Here is a 20,993-nt window from a genome sequence, read left to right as displayed (position 1 = left end):
CGCCGCCGCCGCCGCCGCGGCCGCACAAAGGCGGCGGGAGAGGCCCGGCCGGGAAGGGCTGCCCGGCCGCCCCGGCCGCCGCACCATGCCCCGCCGAGGGGGGCTGCCGGCCCCCGCCGCCGCCCGCCGGCCCCCCCCGCTCCTCCTCCTCCGCCTCCTCCTCCTGGCCGCCCCGCTGCAGCCCTGCAGAGGTAAGGGCCGCTCCGGTCCCGCCGTCCCGGGCCCCGCGAACGCCGCTCCGGAAGGCGGGTTGTCCCCCAAACCCGCCTCGGTGCTCTCCGGTGCCGTTTGTGTCCTCTCCTCCTCTCGGTCCCGTTCCCGGCTGCCTCCCCCCGGCGCCCCGCTTTGCTCCGCGCTGCCGGCGGGACGCGGGTCCGCGCTGCCCCCCTGCCCGGGGCCGGGGCTCTCCACTCATCCCTGCTGCGGCTCCCGCTCATCCCTGCCGGCCCCCGGCACGGCGCTCCACCCCTGCCCCCTTCCCGCTGTGGTCCCGGTTGCGGGCGGTGGGGACCCGCGCTCCGGACCGCATCCGCGGGATGTTACACCTTCGCCTTAAAAACCGCAGAACAGCTCTATATACACATCGCTCGCTATGCGTTCTTAATGGAAGCAGCTGTAGCCGCTCCTGTTCAGGGACAAGCGCTGCCCCGGGATGTTTGTCTGAGCGCTGCTTGTTAATCGATGGCGTGAGGAGCAGTAGCAGAAAGCTTTCGCCCTGCCAGTGACTGATCTTCACTCGTACCTTGTACTTCCCTCACTCGCACCTTGTGTCGTCCCCCCAAGTCTGCGTGGCACCCAGAGAGTGGTCCTCATCCCCCGTGGGGATGCTCTGACGGCTTGCATACACACACACACATACACGCACAAAAGCTGCGGCGTAGTTGGTGACTCCACTCCAGTAGTACTGAAGATGGGGTTTTGCTCCTCTCTGAGCACTTCGGGAAACTTTTTTCCATGAAGGGAGTCCACAAAATGCTCGGAGTCCACCAGTCTGGTACTTACTCTCCTTGCTTAACGTTTTAATGAGTAATCTTAAGAAGAGGCACATCTTGCAGAGTGCTGTGGTGCTCGACCGTGAAAGCTCAGGAGATGTTTGCTTTGCTTTATTTATTTATTTATTTTGTGTGTCTGATCCATGAAATTGATGGTTCAGTATTGCAGCAGACTATCTCAGGGACGAGTCTGTTAGAATGCTTATTGGAAGCATAAGTAAAATGCTTTTTTTCACACATCTCTATAAAATACGTAACTTTTTTTTTTCCCCCCAGGCAAGCCAGTACATTAATCTCTGAGGAGTTGCCCAAACTAGGATTTCTTGCAGAACAGGTTTAAAATGATGTCTGATTGCCTGGAGCATCTTTATGAGTAAATTTGTTGAGTACCTTTCATGAGAGTTCCTATCTCACTCTGCATCTCTGGTTTGATGTATTAAAATCTCTGCTGTCTATTGGGATACACTTGTCTTCCTCTGCTTTTTTTGGACTCTCCTGCGGCTCAACCCAAGGGAAGGATGTTATTTGGAGATGTTTCAGTGCCTGCTGGACACTGCTCTGTAAAAGAAATAGGGTGTAGGGCTTAGAACTTAGTGGCACTGGTATAGAGGACTGTATGTGGGCTGTGCAGCTCAGTGATCCAGGGTGGTGGATTATTTTCCTCCAGACTAATCCCAGCTAAATCCTGGATGGAATTTTCCCCATTATAAGAAGTTTAGTTGATTTTCAGGAGTGTTTTGATTAAATGCATCACAGTCGAATAGCAGACTGAGTTTCTTCCAGTCTTACTGGGTGACTTGCCCCAGCATCTGCAAGGATCTGGACTAGCATGAGCATCATCAGGTCCTTCCTTTGCCCGATTCAGGAAAGACTGTGCTGAATCAAGCACAGCAAAGACTTGCATCTGGAAAATCCTGCGTGTTTCTACTCCAACTCCAAAAGCTCAGGTTTCAGTCTAAAATTGGAGGGCTTCACAAAGCTCTGTTTTCACAACAATGCTGGAAATGGTTTAGTGCTGTTACAGAGTGGAAAGAAAAGCATACTTGAAACTTCAAAAGCTGCCACTGGGAGGAATGTCACCCCATGGCTTGGCCACAGGAGTGTGGGCTGCTTTGGTCATGGCACCCGGTGGAAGGAGGAGGTCCTGGTTTTCATTCTAGCTGTTACAAAGTAAACTCTCAAAAATCCAGCAGTCAGAAATGGAGGTAAATATTATCCTATTTCCATGCAGATGGACGAGTGAAGCCGTGGGAGAGCAGGGTAGCCAGAGTACAAATGGAAGTGTTTGCTACATAAAGCACATTATTTTCTCTGTGTTACCCCATGTACCACTGCCAAAGCAGCAGTTCTTGAGGAGAGGCTTTGGACTATGTTATGGGGTTTGGAAATGCAAGTGTTAACGGCTGTCTAAATTATAACTCAGTTGAACTAGTTACATTTTACTTTATATTACCTATTCATCTTTTGAGCTCTTGCAGTGTCCAGGGGCTGGAATATAGCTTCTGAATGTGAACAAGGAATGAAACGCCTGGGTATGTGGTAACAGCCAGAAAAAAACCCAACACCCTTGAGAAGGCTCTTGTTTGGTATGAATGAGCCCAAGGAGCCTGTCTGAATGAGAGCCATAGAGAAAGTCCAGGGCTTGGGGCTCGCAGGGTAGAATTAACCACCTTGTGGGCAGCAGAGGCCAGTCAATGCAGGGCTCTGACACGGTCATGCCTCGGTGATGACTGAGTATGACTGACAGGATCTACTTATCCTCTTTTTGTTTTTAGCCCAGGGCACGCTAGGTTTTCCTCCAGCTGTCCAGCTTGATTCACTGCTTCCTGCGCTCACAGCCTGGCCCTCTATGGGAGTGACCGAGGCAGCCACTATGTTTCGTTTTTTGGTGCAATATTCGCATGAGATACAGCAAAAATCCTTCTTCCAAGGCTCTTGTGGCAGAAAGCTCTTGGGACAGGAGAAAACTCTTGTGTGGCTCTTCAGCAGCTACCGGCAAGTCTGTGCAACCTGCAGAGATTATACCCAGTAGCAGCGTTGTGCGCTGGTATTTGTAGATGCAACTGGCTGGAAGCGGAGACCTGACAATGCTTTTATTGACATTTAGGTTGGAAAAAATAGCAGACTGGGAGTTCAAGCCTGAGGCATTTCATTTGGAGTGTGCAGCCTCTGTGCCGAATCCTGGGCTGACAATTTCTTTAATCAGTTATTGACAGTGGAAGTTAATAGCTGCACCCGGGGGAGCTGGGGCATCGGTGGTATCGAAGGGCACATTCGTAGCCACAGGCATGCTTAAACAAGCTGCTGCATTCAAAGCCCACACCATTGATGTCTGCTTCAGCTTAACTTGTGTGGTTCCACTTTATTTTTGAAGACCAAAGCCCAAATTGTGGATTTTGCAAGTGAAACTCACTTGTGCTGCCGGACTCCAGCAATGCAGGAGCAAAGAGCATCACTGGTGCCCTGGTTGATAGTCCTGGTGGCCTCATGGGCAGAGAGAGCCCTTAGTGTCTTCCACCCCTTGGAAGACCTGAACATGCACCAGTGCAAATGCACTGACAGGCTTAACCTGGATGTCCTGTGAAAATGACTCTCGCAATAAAGTAGAAGTAATTTACTGTAACATGAGTCCACCGTGGAAATCACCTGTGTGGAAGAGGGAGATGAACATCTTCCAAGACTGCTTTAATATGAAAATTTTGATATATTCATATATTCAGCTGGAAAAATTGAGAAGATGTGCCTAAAGATGTGACCTTAAAAGTCATGGGGGTCATGTCAGGGGATTTCAGACAACCCACCTCTGTGTTTCAGGCTGGTCAAACAGCTGTTGCTTTCTGTCCACAGTAAGTATTTAATTAGGAAGATGAATAGCTGAACTCTTTGGTTAACTAGAAACCATTGAAAAAGAGGGAAGAATAGTCACTAGGTTCAGTCGTGTTTTAGAGGTTCTCAGCAGCACCCCAAATCAAATTTCTGTCCTTTTTGCTTATCTTGGGGAAGGAAAAGAAAACAAGACCTCCTCACAGGTGGAGTGAGATTTACAGCTGCTTCTGCCTTTCTTAGGTCCTGGGGGATTCTTTACTCTTGTTTGAACCTACAGTATGTTTAGCATTAGGAATGTCTCAGGACCCCCCTGACCACTGTTCTGGAGCAGTGTAACCATTCAGCCCACCCTGCTCTCTTGTTCTCTCTTGTTGAAGGTCTCAATCTATGCACCAGTGGAAGTGCCACGTCCTGCGAAGAGTGTCTCCTCATCCATCCCAAGTGTGCCTGGTGCTCCAAGGAGGTATGTGGGCAGACCTTGTTTGTCTTGAATGCTTTTTGTATTGCTGGAAGGGAGATCTTTTCTCCCCTTCCTGGTCCTGAGTTGGTCCCATGCTGGAAGGGGTGGGTGAGGGCAGTGGGTGCTCCATGCAGAGCGTATTTTGGGTGTATACCACTCTTCAGCTTTTTGACATCATAGGAAGTAAGTCTTTGACCCCACTGGCCCCTACACATCCTCAACAGAGCAGCACTGTTCCTTCAGTCCTTCTGTCCCTTCAATTACCTTCTTGTTTTTGGTGGATGCTGGATCCCTGCATGGGCTCTGTCTTGCAGGGAGGCTTGTTCAAAAGCTCTCTCTCTAAAAAGCCCCAAGCCCCTGGCTGGTGTCCTGCTACGTGTTCTTTGTTGTGTGGCTTGGCATGGCATGGGCTCTTTGTCTGTAACAAAGATAATTCTCCTTTCTGAGTCTATTGTGTCATTTTGGGGGGGCAACCCCTGCTTCTGGCATCTGTGCTTTGCCGTGGTGATGAGTTGCACAGCTTAACTGAGCACTTCAGAGTGAAAATACATCCTTGTGATGATGCTGAAGCTGCTCACCTGTAATTTAATTGCAGCTCCTTGTTTGTGAGAAATTGCAAATATCTTTCCCTGCTCCCTAGGGGATGCTCACGAGTTTAGATAGATAGATAGATAGATATAATCCAATATATGTCTTATCATGTAGACTTACAATTTCTAGAGAACAAGGTGCGTGAAAGACCTGGTGACGTCTTATGCATAGATAGCAGCTGTCTGCTTATTGCCTGTCCTAAGTGTTTAAGAAAGAAAGATGCTTACAGATGCATGGAAAAACCCTGCCTACTTGCAGGCACAGCTGCTGTGCCAGGAACTGGGTTTGGGCTTTGAGAAACTGCAGAGCAGTGGATAATTCTGAACCTCTCAAAGGGCATGGCCAGGAATGGTGCTGTTCTGTTCCGTGCTGACCCTTGCTCCTGTAGTGTGGCTGTCCTGGTCCCATTTTGAGCACTTGCTTTACCTTCCAGCTATAGATGGTGATGCTGAGCTGAGGATGCAGGCACTGCCCATGTGCCCCTCTGCTGCTCCCATCCCTCCTCCTGCCAGGCCTGCCTGGGGCAGCTGCAGCTCCTGAGGGCAGAGGATGGGTTTGGGGATGTGTATGAACATGGAGCAAAAGTGGCTCCCACTCCCTATGGTTTGGCTGGCTTGGGATGTATCCCATCCATAGACTCTCCAGGTCTATTTTACTGCATTTTCCAGTTTCTTGTAAGCACAGTTGCAGCTTTCTGGGGAAAACTTGTAATGCTACAAACACCATGCTGCTGGACAGCGTAATAGCTTTCATGGGTTGTTTTTTTCCAGAAAGGCAAATGGTTTGCAGAAGGGAAAGGGTAAAGCAATAGATCTCTCTTCTGAGACATCTTGTAAACAGCTGTAAGAGCTCCTCTTCCAGCCAGCTAATCTGTGGTGGTGAGATTGGATCCAGGAACGCTGGCTATTAAGCTGGGGGTACCCAATAGCTTGTGCTTTTTTGTTGGTATTTTTTTGGTTTCTTTTTATTTATTTTTTTTTTTACTTCTTGGCCTCAAAAGAAAACTTTTTGCAAAAATGCTGCAATGGAAATGTTTATATGGTGGTCTCTGTGACCACTAATTGTACAGCAGTCCATGGGACTGGCAGCCTGACTCTTATCTTGCAAAAACGATAGTTACCAAAAAAAAAGTATTCTTGACTGGAATAGAGAGGCCAAGAAGGAAGATGGGTGTTTACAGGGAAGTGCTGTAATACTTCCTGACCTTTAGCCTGCAGCAGCTATTTAAAAGTACAGTTCAAGGTGTTTCATGCCAAGAGCTACATGTTTAAAAGCTGCTGTCCCCATTACATGCTACATGCTAAAACTTAGCAAGTTCTTATTCTGATTCTGTGTTTTTATTTTTATAAGAATGTACTGTTTGAAACCCTAATTATTTCTCTTTAGCTGAGATCATCAGGTGAGGTAGTGGGATTTTGAAAGACACCCTAGTGTTTTTTGATTTCAAAAGTTTTAAAGTAATATAAACTCTCTAATATCCACTTTCTTTTCACAGTCATTTTCCCACCTTATTCCCCTTCCCTCTGTTGCAGCCTAGTCAGGTTATTAAATTTATTAAATTGTTCTTAATCTGTTTTCCTTAGCTTTTTCCATTAGCTGTCATTCACTATCTATGTTGCTTGGGAGAGTATATGCCAGTCAAATTCTATAGCTCTGCTAGTGTTTAAATATCAGGGTAAGATATTGGAGTGAATTCCACAGATGGTAGTCAGGTTGTGGTAGAACCTCAATCAGCCTGATTTGTGTGTATTTTATGCTTCCTTTGCATTCACTTAACAGTTTTGGGAGCAAATTGGGCCAGCTTTTGTCAACTTGGTAGACAACAATTAATAATTTTCTCAGGAAGCATATATAGTAGAAGTCTAACAGTACATATAATATAATGCTATATATAATTATATGTATTATGTGTATATTTATTGTGTGTACAGGAAGTGTAGAGATGTCTCTTACATGTAGTGTGTGTATATATATGTATATACACACACAGAGTATAGTTATATATATTATTTATCATCATCTCTGTATATACCTTCTTGTATTTCCTTTGGCAAATAACATCACTTGGCAGTACCATCATATCTGTTTTTGGGAGAGGAGCAATTTGAATAGGAAAGCTGTGCTGTTTCCCTCAGACAGTCACACTTCATGGAGCCTCCCTGTTGTTTCATCCTCCTCCGTCACCCCTGGATCCATCCTCCATGTAAGCACAGAGGAGCAGAAAGTCACAGACTGCAGCTATAGGTTAGGAGTGCATGAAAGCAATCCCGTGGATGCAAGGAGACCTATCCCAATAGTTTTCCAGGAAGGATAATGTGCCTTGAATTGTGAGGGTAAGAGCATGTGTATAGATAGATGCTTACAGAGTAGTCACAATGCTGTCACTTTATGACTGCCACCTCCTAACCTGGCTTGATTTGACTTCTTTTCACTTCTGCTTGTGTTCAGCATCTCCAAAGGTGTGATGATGGATGAGCTGATGATAGCAGCTTCTGGTATGCAGCAGCCCCAAAGCCCCCAGGGGCTGCTGAGCTAACCACAAGTCTTTGGGCTGTTGGAAGTTTGGAAGCAGACATTGATTCTGTTGGCTGTTGGAAGAATACCTTGAAAGGCAGGACTTAAAGGTGTTGATTTCAGTGGCACTTAAAAGAGGAGATGTGAATGTTGGGCTTAACCATCGCCTGAGCATGCCTTGAAGTAGAGCTCTCTGAGGGAAAATGACTCTTGGGGTGGGTGACGGAGACTGCTGCAGCCTTTCCTTCCATGCTGGAATCTTAATTAAGCTGAAATGTCCTTTTGATTAATTGAACAGAAATTTCCCCAGTGGCACCCTCTATTTTCCAGCAGGTGCTTTTACCCCACCCTGTCCGATGTCAGGAATGTGCTCCTGGAGAATGAGGAAGGAAACTCGATGTTCCTAGAGCAGACATGTCCGCTTTTTTTTTAATGAAGAAAGCAGTCATATTTCAGACTGAATTAATGCAGAACTGGATTGATTAAAGCAAAAAAATGTTAGGGACATGCCCAGTCAGGAGTTAGATATTAGATAGTCAGTGCTATTCTCCATTTTTATAGCATGAACCAAGCAATTTGTCTTAAAAATGTCAAACTGATGAGCATGTAATTGTCACGCTGTTGTCTCCATTCACTCTTTCTGCTTGTGAGCATTGGCTTTTGTGAGCTTGTTAGCACAGAGGCCGGACCGCGACGTGCCCACCGGGCTGGGAACAGCCGGAGTTACGGATGAGGACTCGGTGGGACCTTCCCAAGCCAGTGCTTCTCTGTGGCATGAAGCAGTGTTTGGGGTGGATCCTGCTTGTGTGGGGCATCTGTTGCATTTCTTGCCAAAGCAGGCATGTAGGCATATGGTTGGCAGGTATTGCTTGAATATGGTTGGCAGAATTGCTTAATTAACTGCGAGGAGTCCTCTGCTTGGGGGAAATTGGGGTTTGAACCAGGTGGTGTGGGGCTGCCTTTCAACGTGGTTACTCATGAGCTATTTGGACCTGTGCATTGCCCTTTACTCCCCAGATCTGCTCATCCTTTTTTGCCTTTATTGAACCTCCATGAGCCTTGATCTCTGTCACAGAAAACTTTGTGCTTGAGTTGGATAGTACCTGGTAGCCCCAGTTCTGGCTTTGGGTTTTGGCCCGTGGGTGCATGTGAGGGTGTTTGTGGGTGCTGTGGCGATTGCTGGGGCTTTCCCAAGGCCACTGTCACTCCCTTGCTCAGAGTTACTCTTCCTGGGTAAGAAATCAGGCAGAAGTAGGAGTCAGTCCTGCCCCCCCGAGCTGCACCCCTATCCCCTCAGGTGTTTGCACCCCTGAGGGTGGGTATTTTCTGTTTGTGTTGCATTTTGCACAGTTAGAGTGTCCTTTCTAATGGGCAGCAGCAGAAATGAGCTGGCAGAGGTGCTCACCTGGAGCTGGGGTCCAGTTACTGGGAGAACCAGAGAACATCCCCCAAAGGTGCCCTATTGTTGGGTGCCCAGGAGAGCACTTGGACCCTGCCAGCTTTTCCCTGACTTCAGGTCCAACCACATCCAAGAGAAAATTTTCTCCAAGGCTGCCTGAAACGTGCTGCTCTGAAAGGATGGGCTTTGTTTTCAGTTTTGTGGGGGATTCTGATTTTTCTTCTGTAATGCTCGAGATGACTTAAATAGTCCCAGTCCTCCTTTCTTTGGAAGTTCATCTGTTTACACGACGTGTTCCAAGAAATTCGTGTTCTTATCCATCTGATGTGCCGTTGTCGGTTTCTTGGCTGGACCCCGCTGCTGGATGCTGGAATGCAAATCTCGCATTTTTCAAATAGTGCTGGGACCTTGTAGTGAGAAAAAATGCAGCAGGAAGCCTCTGTCTGCATCCCAGGGCCCTGTATCTGAGGCTATCCTCAAGGGACTCCTGGAGATTACCCCACAGGGATCTGTCAGAAACCTTTTCCTTGATATGTCTTCTGTCCTCTACCATGCTGGAGCTTCAGCAACAAGTGAGGTTTATTCAGCCCCACACTGGTTTCGGCTGCACAGCTGAAGGAGGGGCTGGCATGGCTGTGAGCATCTTCTCTGCATTATTTCATGTCATTTTAGTCCCTCAGCCCTGGAGCTGAAGAGGGTTGTCTCCATTGTTGTACTGCAGAAATAAGTGGGAATCGACCATTTAAAATCCAGTAAGTTTTAGGCATGTGACTTGTTCCCTTTGGCACTTTTGGGGACAGAAAAAAAAAAAAAAAAAAAAAAGGCATTCTAACAAATGGGCTCTTTGCAAAAGGCTGCATTGTGTGGCTGGCTGTTCCCGAGTGCTGCCCTGCACAAGGCTGCATTGTGCACCACGCACGGGGCTCGCAGCAAGGGCTGGAGCTCTGGGACGGGTGCTGGGAGACTCCCGGCCCTGGCAGCCTGTCCTTTGGGAGTGAGCCACTGCCTGCACCTTGCTGCCTGTGGCGGGCACAGACTGTGTTTTAACCAGCTCCTGTGAAGTCTCTCCCACCTCCCTTATTCTCCAGCAAAGCTGCCCAGGGCAGCCTGCCCACATCAAAATGCTCCATTGGTGCTCCAGCTCAGGGACCGCTTGCTGTCATTTTTGTTTCCCAAGTGATGGTGTCGTGCCAAGGCCTGCAGTGGGGTGGTGTGAGGGAGGGAGCACACATGCTGCTTGTGTGGGGATGTGCAGTGTCTCTCCTGGGGAAGAGGATGCGGGTCCCTGGAGCCACCCAGCCTCAGTCTCCAGCTTCACATTCTGGTTTGGCTGTCTCTGGGTTGGTGGGTTTGTCCGTCTTCCCTTGGTGCCATCTCCTTGTCCTCTCCTCTGTCTTTTGCAAAGCTCCATTGAGGCGATGCATGGGCATAAAGTAATAGAGTTGGCAATGGGCTGTCCATGAAGCAAACCAGACATTTTGCCTTACTCTCATTTGGCCCAAACCAGGGCTGGGAGCAAGTGCTGCTGCTGTGGCTGGGTTGAAAACCCAGGTGTACCTTTCTGTTGTGATGCTCTGCAAGCAAATTCAATGTTCAAATCCTTGCAGAGTTTCCTTTTTCGGCAGGTCCCTTTGAAAGGCTCCAGGCTCCTTGCAAGTACAGTCACCACAAAGGACACCAGCTTCTCCTTGTCGTCTCCTATTTACTAGATACCAGCATGTCAAAACAAAGCCCCTGCTGTGGGGATTGATGTATTCCCCTCCACTTCCCTTTTGTCCACTCTTCACCCCCCAGGAGTTTGGCAGCACGAAGTCCATCACATCCCGGTGCGACTTCCTCCAGAACCTGATTGCGAATGGTTGTGCCGGAGCCATCGAAAACCCCAGCAGCAGCATCAGCGTGGTGAAGAACATCCCCCTGAGCAGCAAGGGCTCTGGCCAGACCCACCTGGATGTCACACAGATTATGCCTCAGAAGGTTGCCTTGAATCTTCGTCCTGGTGAGTCCCCAGTTGCCGTGTGGGGTGGCGAGGGGAGTGAGAAAGGGTGACCAGGACATGCCAAGAGGGTGCTGTAGCTTGTGGCCTTGTAACTCACTAAAGCAGGTGACTGTTGGCCCCTTTTATACTTGTGAACCTCAGTGGTGCATCACAAATAGTTTTGGGGCTGAGGCACGTGTCCTTTGTGAGAGGACACTGCTGTTGGGCAGAGTCAATCAAAGCTCACCCACAACTGTTACCAATACTAGTCTTAACCCTTGCGTGTGTTTAAAAGGAACCTGCTCAGCTTTAAAATGGAATCACTGGATAGAATGAGTTAAAATAACTCTGGATCCTTGACCAAGCTGACAGTGCATGGCTCTAAACTGAGACAGCTCCTTCTATAAATTGGAAACAAACCCACGTATCTGTTTTCTGTTGGTATGCAAAAGAGCCATTGGATCAAGGGAGAAGATGGAGATTTGAACTTGTGACTCAGGCCTTGGACTGTAGCCAGGTCCCTGTTTCATTCCCCTGAGCCATCAATTTTCTTCAATCTCTTCCTTTTAATTAAACATTAGAAGGGAATGGCTCATCTGAGTCATGTGAGCATGCTTGTTATCAAAAGTTTATGCATGGTGGGGGGAGGCTTTAATGTGGGTTTAGGATTCTTGCAAAAATGTGGCAGCCAGTATTTCTGAAAGGGGGGAGGAAGCTCTTTATTGCAAACTCAAGAAGCAAATATAAAAGCTTGATTCATTATAAGCCATTGGTGTGGGTTTCTAAGGCTTACAGTTTTGTGACAGCTCTCATTTGCATATAGAAAAATGAAATACGATGTTTTGCCCAGGAAAAACAGGAGTTGGAGCTGGTGTTCATGCTACCAGTACTCTCCCAGAACCTAGCAGTTGCTGCAGCACTTCTTGTTTTAGCTGCACAGGTTGGATGGTTGTCATGTTTCTCAATTAACTTCCCCAGCAGTATGACTGCTGTCATCAGTCAGACCCTCAAATGTAAAAATATTTTGCTTCAAAGCCTTAAAAGCAGGTACCTGAAAGCAGTCACCACTGTATGTACTTCTAGATGCGTGGCTTCTGCCACTGAATGTTGCTGATAAAACAGGTTTGCTCCCGTTAAAAAAAGGGAGTTGTTATTACTCCTCTTTCTTGAGGCAGTTCCTGGCAGAAAGGGCTGGCTCAGCTTCCACATCTTGCCTCATGTATACCCCTCTTCACCTCAGTGCCTGGTGCTCAGCGAATTCCCCTCTCCCAATTCCTGGTAGTTTTGCCCAGCTGAGGCGCTGATTCCCACCACTCTGATCTGTGGTAGGCCATGGGGGTCCATCTCCCCGGGGCTTCCTGGGGTCTGTGCTGTCAGATACCTTGGGCTGCACAGAGCTAGTGTGCTGCTTCTGCCTGCCCTTGCAGGGGACCACACTCATGGCCATCTTCAGTTCTTCTTGACAGAGAAGCCCTCCAGGTCCAGACTGAGCTGCAGGAATCACCCCAAGGACCCCTGCAGCAATTCCCACGCTGAGCCAGCGAGCTCCCCTCCCTATGCTCCTCTTGCAGAGCATCAGAGTCATTGCAGGAGGGGGGTCATAACTAGATATTTGTAACAGTATCTCCCACATTTTTGCTCTATTTTTGATGTTGGGCAGCATTCCTCCTTTGGGCTGGTGACTTCCTAAACCCTTGTATTAGCAACCATAGTTTAAATTATCCATTAATCCTTCATCTTGAGAGAATGGGTGTCACCCTGTGAACCCAAGACAAAAAGGAGACAATGTTGATTAAATTTTGGGCATGAAGGGTGTACTATTTCAAAGATGAATCCATGCAGCAGTCTGTGGCAATGGTGACCTTGTATTCTTCAATTGCTAAGCAGAAGGGAGTGGATGGTCAATTGTTTGCTGTTCCCACCCAGGCAGTTTGATCTCATCATCCTGTGGCAGAAGTCACATCCCCAAATCTGTATCCGCAGCTGAACTCCAAAGGCCTTAAATTGATGTCCTTCCAGGGTAGCTTTTGGATTGAGCATTTAGCTTTTATTACATTGCTTTTTAATCCTGAGTCCAGCTATAAAGCAGTGTGTCCTAGTTAAATGAAAAATATAAACAGTGTAAAAGGAATTTAAAAAGTAATTGATGCAAGGTGTGTTGTTCATCAAGCCATAAGCCTCACCAAGCAAGAAAAAGGGGTTTTCTTGGATGAACATGGTGGTTGAGTTTGCATTCTTAAATTGGCCAAACTCAGTTTTTCCAGTTTCTGCACTGCCTCTGTGTGACGGTATCTGAGAAACATTTCTGAATTCAGTTTTGAGTTTTAAAACTTTTCAGTAAAAGCCCTAAGGAGAGGACGGTGGTGACGGTACATGAGGAAGGAGGGGGCTGGATTATCCCTAGAAGTGTGAGAGTAATACTGTGCACAGAGAATAATAAATTCTTTTGCACTTGCATCTTCATACATTAGTGATCTTTTCTCTGAGATAATTGGTTTGTGCAGTTAGGAATGAAAGAAGAACTAAGCGCAGGATCCTGTTGTTTTTTGGTGCTTCTTGGGGACTAATAAATTTGTAGCTATTAAGAGAGGCAGGTTGGATCAGACCATACCAAATATCCTCTCTGGCAGGAAGAACAGTGTTTTGGAAATGGAAAGGTTGCAAGATGCAGAAGGACACATCCCCTTTTTCTGAAAGGGTTGGGTATTCCAGTGGGAAAAGTGTGTAGAAATGAAAAACATAGGCATGGGAATGAATTTTTCCAGATTTAAACATATTTTTGCAGCACTGAATTAGAGTCAAGCTTGCAATCATATTTTTTTACCCTGCAATCAGTGCTAACAGGTTTTGCACTACATAAATTATGTTCCTTGCTCTCCCACAAAATGCATGCCAGATACAGTGTCAGGCCCACCTGGAACACCTCTGCCGTGAAGACAGGCTGAGAGACTTGGATTTGTTCAGTCTGGAGAAGAGAATGCTCTGGGGAAACCTTAAGAGCACCTTCCAGTACCTAAAGAAAGCCTACAAGAGAGCTGGAGAGGGTTTTCACAAGGGCCTGTAGTGATAGGACAAGGGGTAATGGCTTCAAATGGAAAGAGGGCAGGGTTAGATTAAATATTAGGAAGAAATTCTTTACTGTGAGGGTGGTGAGGCACTGGAACAAGTTGCCTGGAGAAGCTGTGGATGCCCCATCCCTAAAGTGTTCAGGACCAGGTTGGATGGAGTCACAGTCACAGGAGCTTTGAGCAAATTGGTGTAGAGGTAGGTGTCCCTACCCATGGTGGGGGGTTGGAATGAGATGATCTTTGAGGTCCCTTCTGACCCAAACCTTTCTAGGATTCTGTGATTTGGTTAAACCACCTCAATAGCTCTGCTCACTGTAGGGCCAGTGCTGAGCTGAATCTTGCCTGTGCTCCACATATCAGCTGGGGAAGTCCCGCTCCTGCTGGAAAAGAAAGCTGGGGAGAATAAGGAGGAGTATTTATGGCATGAACTTCCTGCTTCCTGCAGCTGGTATCTGGGCAACATCTACATGTGCATGTTTGCACATGGTGCCTCTCACAGCCCTGCCTTGTCCCAGTGGGGTTCTAGCACAGTGCAGGGAGATGGGTAAGTAGAAGGAAGGTGTTGGTTGAGGAGCTGTAGCTGACTCCTCTGGTACTCCAGCATGGAGCTGAGGGAGATGCTCAGGGAGCTGGAGGAGCAAAGAGCAGACCGGGATCTAAACCCTTCCCAGCTTTGTTTACAGAAGGGGCAGCCTCTGGCCTCTAAATGCATCCTCCTGGGTGCTGGGATTCCGGCTCCTTCATCAAGGGGCTGGATGCTGCTGGGCTGAAGCAGCTGCTGCAGAGGCTGGTAGAGGGTGTCCACTTGCTCCCAACACACAGAGATGGCTTCAGGGATCACTAAAGAGCAGATTCTGGAGCTAGGGACAGTGTTAGGCCCTGCATGCAGCTTGGTGCAGCCTGAGCCCAGGTGCCAGCTGGGCTGCAGAGCCCCTCATGGCCTGCCTTGCCAGCATGGCAGTTTTGGGATGCTGCTGCTGCTGTTGGGCTGGAATTAAGTGGGAGCAGCTGTGCTGCTGCACACGATGAGGAGAACAATAAGGTGGTTAGGGAAGTGTTTTCACAATGCTAAGAAATGTGAGTTTCATTTCTGGGGGAGAAGAGAGGAAGCCACAAGTGTTTTGCAGAACCTGCCAGTACCCAAAGTTCAGCCTTGGCCATGAAGGGCTGGGAGAGGGCAGGAGGGGGAACTTGGGCTTTTAAGGATCCGAATCCCTGGGTCTGAGACTCCACTGAGCTGGAAAAGGGACCGAGGTGGCAGTTGAGGACATGGGATCTCCAAACCAGCTGGAATGTGAGGTGCTGAAGTCTGGATTTTCCATTTAGACTTGTCTCTCAGCAAAGCACAAGGCAAACTTTTACTGCCTCCTGTCTGGTGTGAGGTTGAGGTCTGTCTGGTGTGAAATTGAGTTAATTTTGAAAACCCTTGACCTTTTTTGAGACATGGGTGGTGCTAGCAGTGGTCTTCCCTGGTACCTGTGGAGGGCATTTCTAGTGGAACTGCTCTGGCAAAGGGGAAGGTCAGGCATAGGTTTTCCTCTGCTTCTCTTCACATTTGCACAGCCTGTAACTCAGTCCTGTCAGCTCCTTCCCTTCTGTTCTTCACTTCAGGAAGCTTTACCCTCTGCCTCAGTGCTTCCCTGGGTCACCCTAACAACCTTCTTTTTCCAGTTCACTTCCCTTTTGCCCTGCTTTCTTCAGGATCATGCTGGTTCAGCTCTTTTTTGGATTGGCGGTCCTTCTGTAAAGATGTTTCTTCTGTTTCTGCTTCAGTTTTTCTTCCCTGCACAGCTCAGAGGACATCTTGAATTCATCTCACACTGACTGTTTTCTACTTACCCTCTTTCTCCTGCTTTCAGTCATTCTCTCTTCTGTACAGGACTTCTTGGACTCCTCCTGGTTTGCTTTGAGGATGTACCTGAGTTAGCATGAGCAGGGTCTCTGTCTCAGTAGTCCACAAAACATCCATTTGAGGTTCACTCTGCTTGCTTTTCTTTCCAGTTTTCTAGGAAAACACCCATGTACAGATACCAGGGCAACAGCATTTTTCATGTGTCCCCCCCTTAAGAAGTTCTCTCAGATGAGATACAAAGATATCTTGCCATATGTCCAAAGAGCTAAAATAGAGACATACAGTCCGTAGATGTGTCGTCTTCTTACCAACATTACGTAGCTTAAGAGGACCCAAAGTCAATACTTGCTTTCCTGGTAGTCTCCTAAGGGATGAATTTGGAAAAGCTTCTTTCCCTTACCCTCTTCTTTTGCAAGTGATCTGTCTGCTCTGCAGTGGAAATAAAAGGATGTGCAGTCTGGATTTTATGGGTGCTGGGAGTTTCCTTTTCAGCACTCTCAACTCTTGTGTGTGTGTGCAGGTGACCAGACCTCCTTCCGAGTTCAGGTTCGACAAGTGGAGGACTATCCCGTGGACCTCTACTACCTGATGGATCTCTCCCTGTCCATGAACGATGACCTGGATAATATCCGCAATCTGGGGACCAAGCTGGCTGAAGAGATGCGAAAGCTCACGAGCAATTTCCGTCTGGGGTTTGGCTCTTTCGTGGACAAAAACATTTCTCCTTTCTCCTACACAGCACCAAGATACCAAAACAATCCCTGCATTGGGTAAGTGGTGGGTGTACCCTGAAGGGACAAGCCCTGTGTTTGCACAGAGCCTGACTGCAGTCTCCTCTTCCATTCTTGCTTTAAATAATGAACCACATTTCAGCCTCAGCTTTTGGGAATGCTGATTAGCCATGACTGTCACTGTGATACCTGAGCGATTCAAAGTACAACAACTTCCAGTTTTGCTGTGGCTGTTGGGAGATCTCTGGGTCTAGAGATGGGAAACTTACAGTATCAGAGAGCCTGAAGCTATTTTTAAGTACCTGATGAGGATGCAGACATGGCAGGCTTTTTTACAGGCTTTAAGCAAAAGGAGCCAGAGCCAGAAATTCCTGATTTCTGATCCTAGCTCTGAGTCATAGTTTGGCCTTGAGTAAATCAATTAAGCTTTTTGTCTGCATTTTACAGATAAGGAGACCAAGGCAATGTAAGTCCTTCCCAACAAAAGTGTTTGGGGGAACTGAGATTTGTGATGGCCTGTAGTGCTGATTAATGAGTTCTTGTAGAGTGTTTTGAAGGCATCAGGCAGGTTTTTTCGTCTTTATTGCTGTGGAAGGAAGCAAACTGGCAGTTGCAAAAGACACAAGTGATGTGGTTTGCTTTGTGGTGATATGAGAGCCTTTTGTCCCTTTTATCCTTTTTTTTTTTTTTTGTTTTTTGGCTTGTTACTGTCTTTGCAAGAGTCTTTTTGTTGCCTTTTAGCCATCAGAGTTGGTATCAAACCCATCAAATTGAGGATTATGCAAGAGTGAAATTGGGTGTAATGGAGGGTGTCCAGGCTCAGATGCGTTTGGATGTTGGAATCAAAGGGTGGATACAGCAGCAAGTGCCCACCTGGGAGAATGTCACCATTTACACTTTCTAGTCCCCATCTTCACCTCATCTGTCAGTGAGGTGCTTTCTAGTCATGTAAGGACAGTAAGGTTAGCATTTTTTTTTTGAGCCATATGTGGATACTTAAATTGTAAGATCACCTCACAAATGGGTGCCAAGCTCTGTGCTTGCTTTGAGCATGAGAGGCAGATAAAGAGAGCTTGCATCAGCTGTGAGTTTCCAGGCCAGCTTTTGGCACTGACCAAGTGTTTGGCATCTCATTGCACATTGACTGTTGACCAGACAAAAGTTACCTGTATTCTCTTTTCACCAGTTCTGTCGAGTGGAAAGTGAAATGGATTTTAACACTGAAAACTCATACTTTAAGAGCCATGAAGTGAGAAGTGACCACACTGACTGAGCCAGGAAGGCAGCTCTGCCACAATGGCACAACACACCACGCCTCTTCATAGTACTTCTCCTAGAAATTTGGTGTGGCCTCTGAGGGATCCTCTCAGTCATCTCTGTCATTCTCAGTCTCTGACACCCACTCATGTTGCCTACGGGCTGGGGACAGGGTTTAGCTCCAGCTGGAGATATCTTGGAAACTTTGTTTGGCTGGTTTGTGATTTAATTGGAGTAACATGGCTCTTGCCAAGTGAAATAGAGTGAAATATGCAGGAGGAGGGAGCTGGGAAAGGAGGAGAGAATGCAACTGGACAGCTCAGCAAAACCTGAAACTACCGATGACCTGTCATCAAGGACATCCAGAGCTGTCTCCTCAGCTTTTCTCAATGTGATCAGGATATCTGTATGTACCTTTGGCTTTGCCCAGGTGGTTGCTTTTCTTTCCATGGGTTACTTCAAGCCAGCCTGGTCTTGGGAAAGTATTTAGGAAGGATTGTCCAAGGTAGCTCATCTGGTGGTTGCTCCCTTCCAGTTGCCATATGTCTCCTCTTCATCCACACCAGGAGTGCTCACATCCTGCTCTGTGGTGGAATCTCCTTCCCTGCCCACTCTGTGAGCAGGCTCTGGCTGCTGCCATGTGGCTCACTGATGTTGCACTGAGGTTTGTCAGGTGTGGTTTGGTTTGCAGCTGTTTCTAATGTCAAAACAAACTGTTCAGCATCTAAGAAAAGCTGCAAGTAAACATGAGCTGCAGTGGATGCTTTTTGCCCCTGGTCCAGGCTCTCTCCTCTGCTTCCTTGTGGTGATGACTGACTTGCAGGTCCTGTGTGGGGTGCAGTCCTGCTTTCCTACAGGGTCAGGTTGGGATCCCTCGTGCCTGCTCATCCCTGCTCCTGACTCAGCATCCTGGGTGGGACCTCCCAGGAAGCCTCCCAGGAAGTGGCTTCTCGCAGACATGGTGTCATTCAAGAGAGATGATAGTTTGAAGGAAACAAACTCTAAATTTAAAAAGATAAGGAAGGCAGAGGGCCTGACTGAACCCCTAATTGCCTGTCTCTCTGTGATATGGCTTGTGGAGGTCACAGCCCAAGATAACCCACCTGCACCACTGCGTGCCCTTGCTCAGCTATGGGGTGCCTGCCCTGCTGCTGCCTTGCAGCCTCTGCCAGCAAACCTGGAGTGTGAAACAAACAAAAAAAGAATTAAATTATACCTCTTCATGGGAGGTAGGACCCTACAGTGTCAGTGTTTTCTCTGTGCAACAGGGCTCTAACAAACCATATAGATTTGTATTATATGGGCTAAGGGCAGCTTGCTGAGACCCTGCAGTGCAGAGGTTTCAGACATTGCAAACTCCTTGCCTTGGCCCTGTGTGTGAGTGGGATATGAGTCTGGACATGGGGCTGATCATAGGGAAGGGCTCCAATTGCCAGCCAGGCCCAGGACAGTGGGAGGTGTGTTCGCGTGGCTGTGTGGATGGAAATCCCTGCTCTGGGGTCCCTTATGAGGGATTTGAATTCTCAGTGGTGGTAAATCTTAAATACTCCTTTGTGTAAAAAGCCTCTTACAACTTACCCATAGTGGGTCATATGTCAGCAGAGGCTTTTAATTGTTCTCTCTGTTTTATCTTTGAAGATAAGAGTGAATTAGTGCCAACCCAACTCCTTTGTAAACACATTTCTTCTTAACCCTTCCCATCCCTCTCCCCTGCACATGCTTCCTGAATTCTCATACCACAGGAGCCGCTCTGCTGAGCTCTCCCAGCCGTGTGGTGAGAACCAAAGCTACCTTCTCATGGTTTTGTATGGAAAAAAAGCTTTTCTGTTAACCTCCTGAAGCATTTCTTTGTCTTAGGGTGCCCCTCCTACCTTTCTGCTCCAGTGACACCCTGGAAAGCAAGGATGGTGTTTGCTCACTGGCTTGCAGGGAGAGTGGGAGGAAGCACGAGCTGGTGTTAGTTATTATTACATCTCATGCTGGGCAATTGCCAGGTGCCTGGTGATGTGCAGTGGGTGTAGAGTGGCACAGGCTGGCAAGAAAACTGGCTGACAGAGTGAAAATCTATATTGCAAAACAGGGGAAAGGTACCTCTCAGCAATGATGCTCCTGCACAGTGCCCTTTGACACCAGCCCACCAGTTCTGCAGGCATGGGGTGTAGTCCCCATGGCCATCCCAGGCTGCTGGGGAACCATATCCTCCCTGTCACTGGGTTGCACCCTTCACTGCAAATTCCTAATGTGAAAACCACTTTATGGGTACTGAAATAGGGTTTTGTATATAAATAGCCGGAAATCAAAATGTACAAAACATGAAGCATTGTGAGAGTATTTCAGCCCTCTAAACAGAGACCAACCTGGTAGAGCCGTGAGCCTCTGCAGCTCTTGGTGTGGTTCCTCCCAGTTGACCACTCCTCTGTTCCTCTCACAGTTACAAGCTGTTCCCCAGCTGTGTCCCATCCTTTGGCTTCCGCCACCTCTTGTCCCTGACGGATAAAGTTGATCGTTTTAATGAAGAAGTCCAGAAACAGAAGGTTTCCCGCAACCGAGATGCGCCAGAGGGTGGCTTTGATGCGATTTTGCAGGCTGCTGTGTGCAAGGTGAGTTACTCTGATTACAAGGGTTTACAGCAAAGCAAAAGAGGAGGAGGAGGAGGAGGAGGAGGAGGCTGCTTTTGCTCAGTTCTTGAACTAGGGTAAAGCTTCAATATGCCATTTCTTGGAAGTAACTACTAAATTTTTCTTGCAGAAGTCATGAAAAATGCTGGGTAAAGCAGAAGCAATTGTTTTCGTGTGCTTTTGTAGATGAACAGGCAAAGGAAAAAAGGTTAATGCTATTTCTAGTTTAAAGGGATAAAACCAGAGCTGTCACAAATGCAAATTTAGGGCTGAGATTTCATCACGCAGTTAGACTTGTAGGTGCTGATCCCTGAGCACCTGGGACAGAATCCTCTAAGATTTGCCTACGCTTATGTACATGTTAGATCAATGCATTTCTTAAGTGTGTCAAACACATCTTGCAGTGGCTGACCCATGTTGAGGGTTGGAGCTGGTTCCTGCTGCTCGTACCTGACCCCTTTGTGTGTGGGGCTGGATGATCCCACCTCTGGGCACGGGTAGCCTGTTCTCCCACTTTGTCAGGGAAACTGGAGCAGAGTTCATTTGCTTGGTGCTATGTTAGCCACAACCTTAGGGTTTTTGGAGATGCTTGGTTGAGTATTTTTCTGGAATGAGTAGTGGGTTGCTCCATATCCCTTTGTCTGTTGTGGATGGAGATCTTTGCTCCACTCCAACATGTAGCCAAGTTTCTCTGCTCACCAGGAATG

The 20,993-nt window shown here is 47.6% G+C and overlaps 1 protein-coding gene across 2 annotated transcripts in view; it reads left to right on the top strand.

Moving 5' to 3' along the window:
• ITGB5 (integrin subunit beta 5) overlaps positions 1-20,993 on the top strand; it is a 59,163-nt gene continuing 38,170 nt past the window's right edge. Inside the window, exons 1-5 of one of the 2 annotated variants that reach the window (XM_050339429.1) lie at positions 1-191; positions 4,196-4,281; positions 10,577-10,781; positions 16,201-16,450; positions 20,100-20,268. In XM_050339429.1, coding sequence (XP_050195386.1) covers positions 86-191; positions 4,196-4,281; positions 10,577-10,781; positions 16,201-16,450; positions 20,100-20,268 — 816 coding nt within the window. In that variant the 5' untranslated portion in view covers positions 1-85. Of the gene's footprint in view, positions 192-957; positions 995-4,195; positions 4,282-10,576; positions 10,782-16,200; positions 16,451-20,099; positions 20,269-20,993 lie in introns of those variants that run through there. The other variant, XM_050339430.1, reaches the window with a different exon arrangement.

The sequence above is a fragment of the Myiozetetes cayanensis genome, unplaced genomic scaffold, assembly GCF_022539395.1.
Source record: "Myiozetetes cayanensis isolate MyiCay16 unplaced genomic scaffold, myiCay2020 scf9, whole genome shotgun sequence".
NCBI lineage: Eukaryota > Metazoa > Chordata > Aves > Passeriformes > Tyrannidae > Myiozetetes > Myiozetetes cayanensis.
The sequence above is the reverse complement of the archived record's forward strand: the minus strand, read 5'-3'. Positions and strand labels throughout refer to the sequence as shown.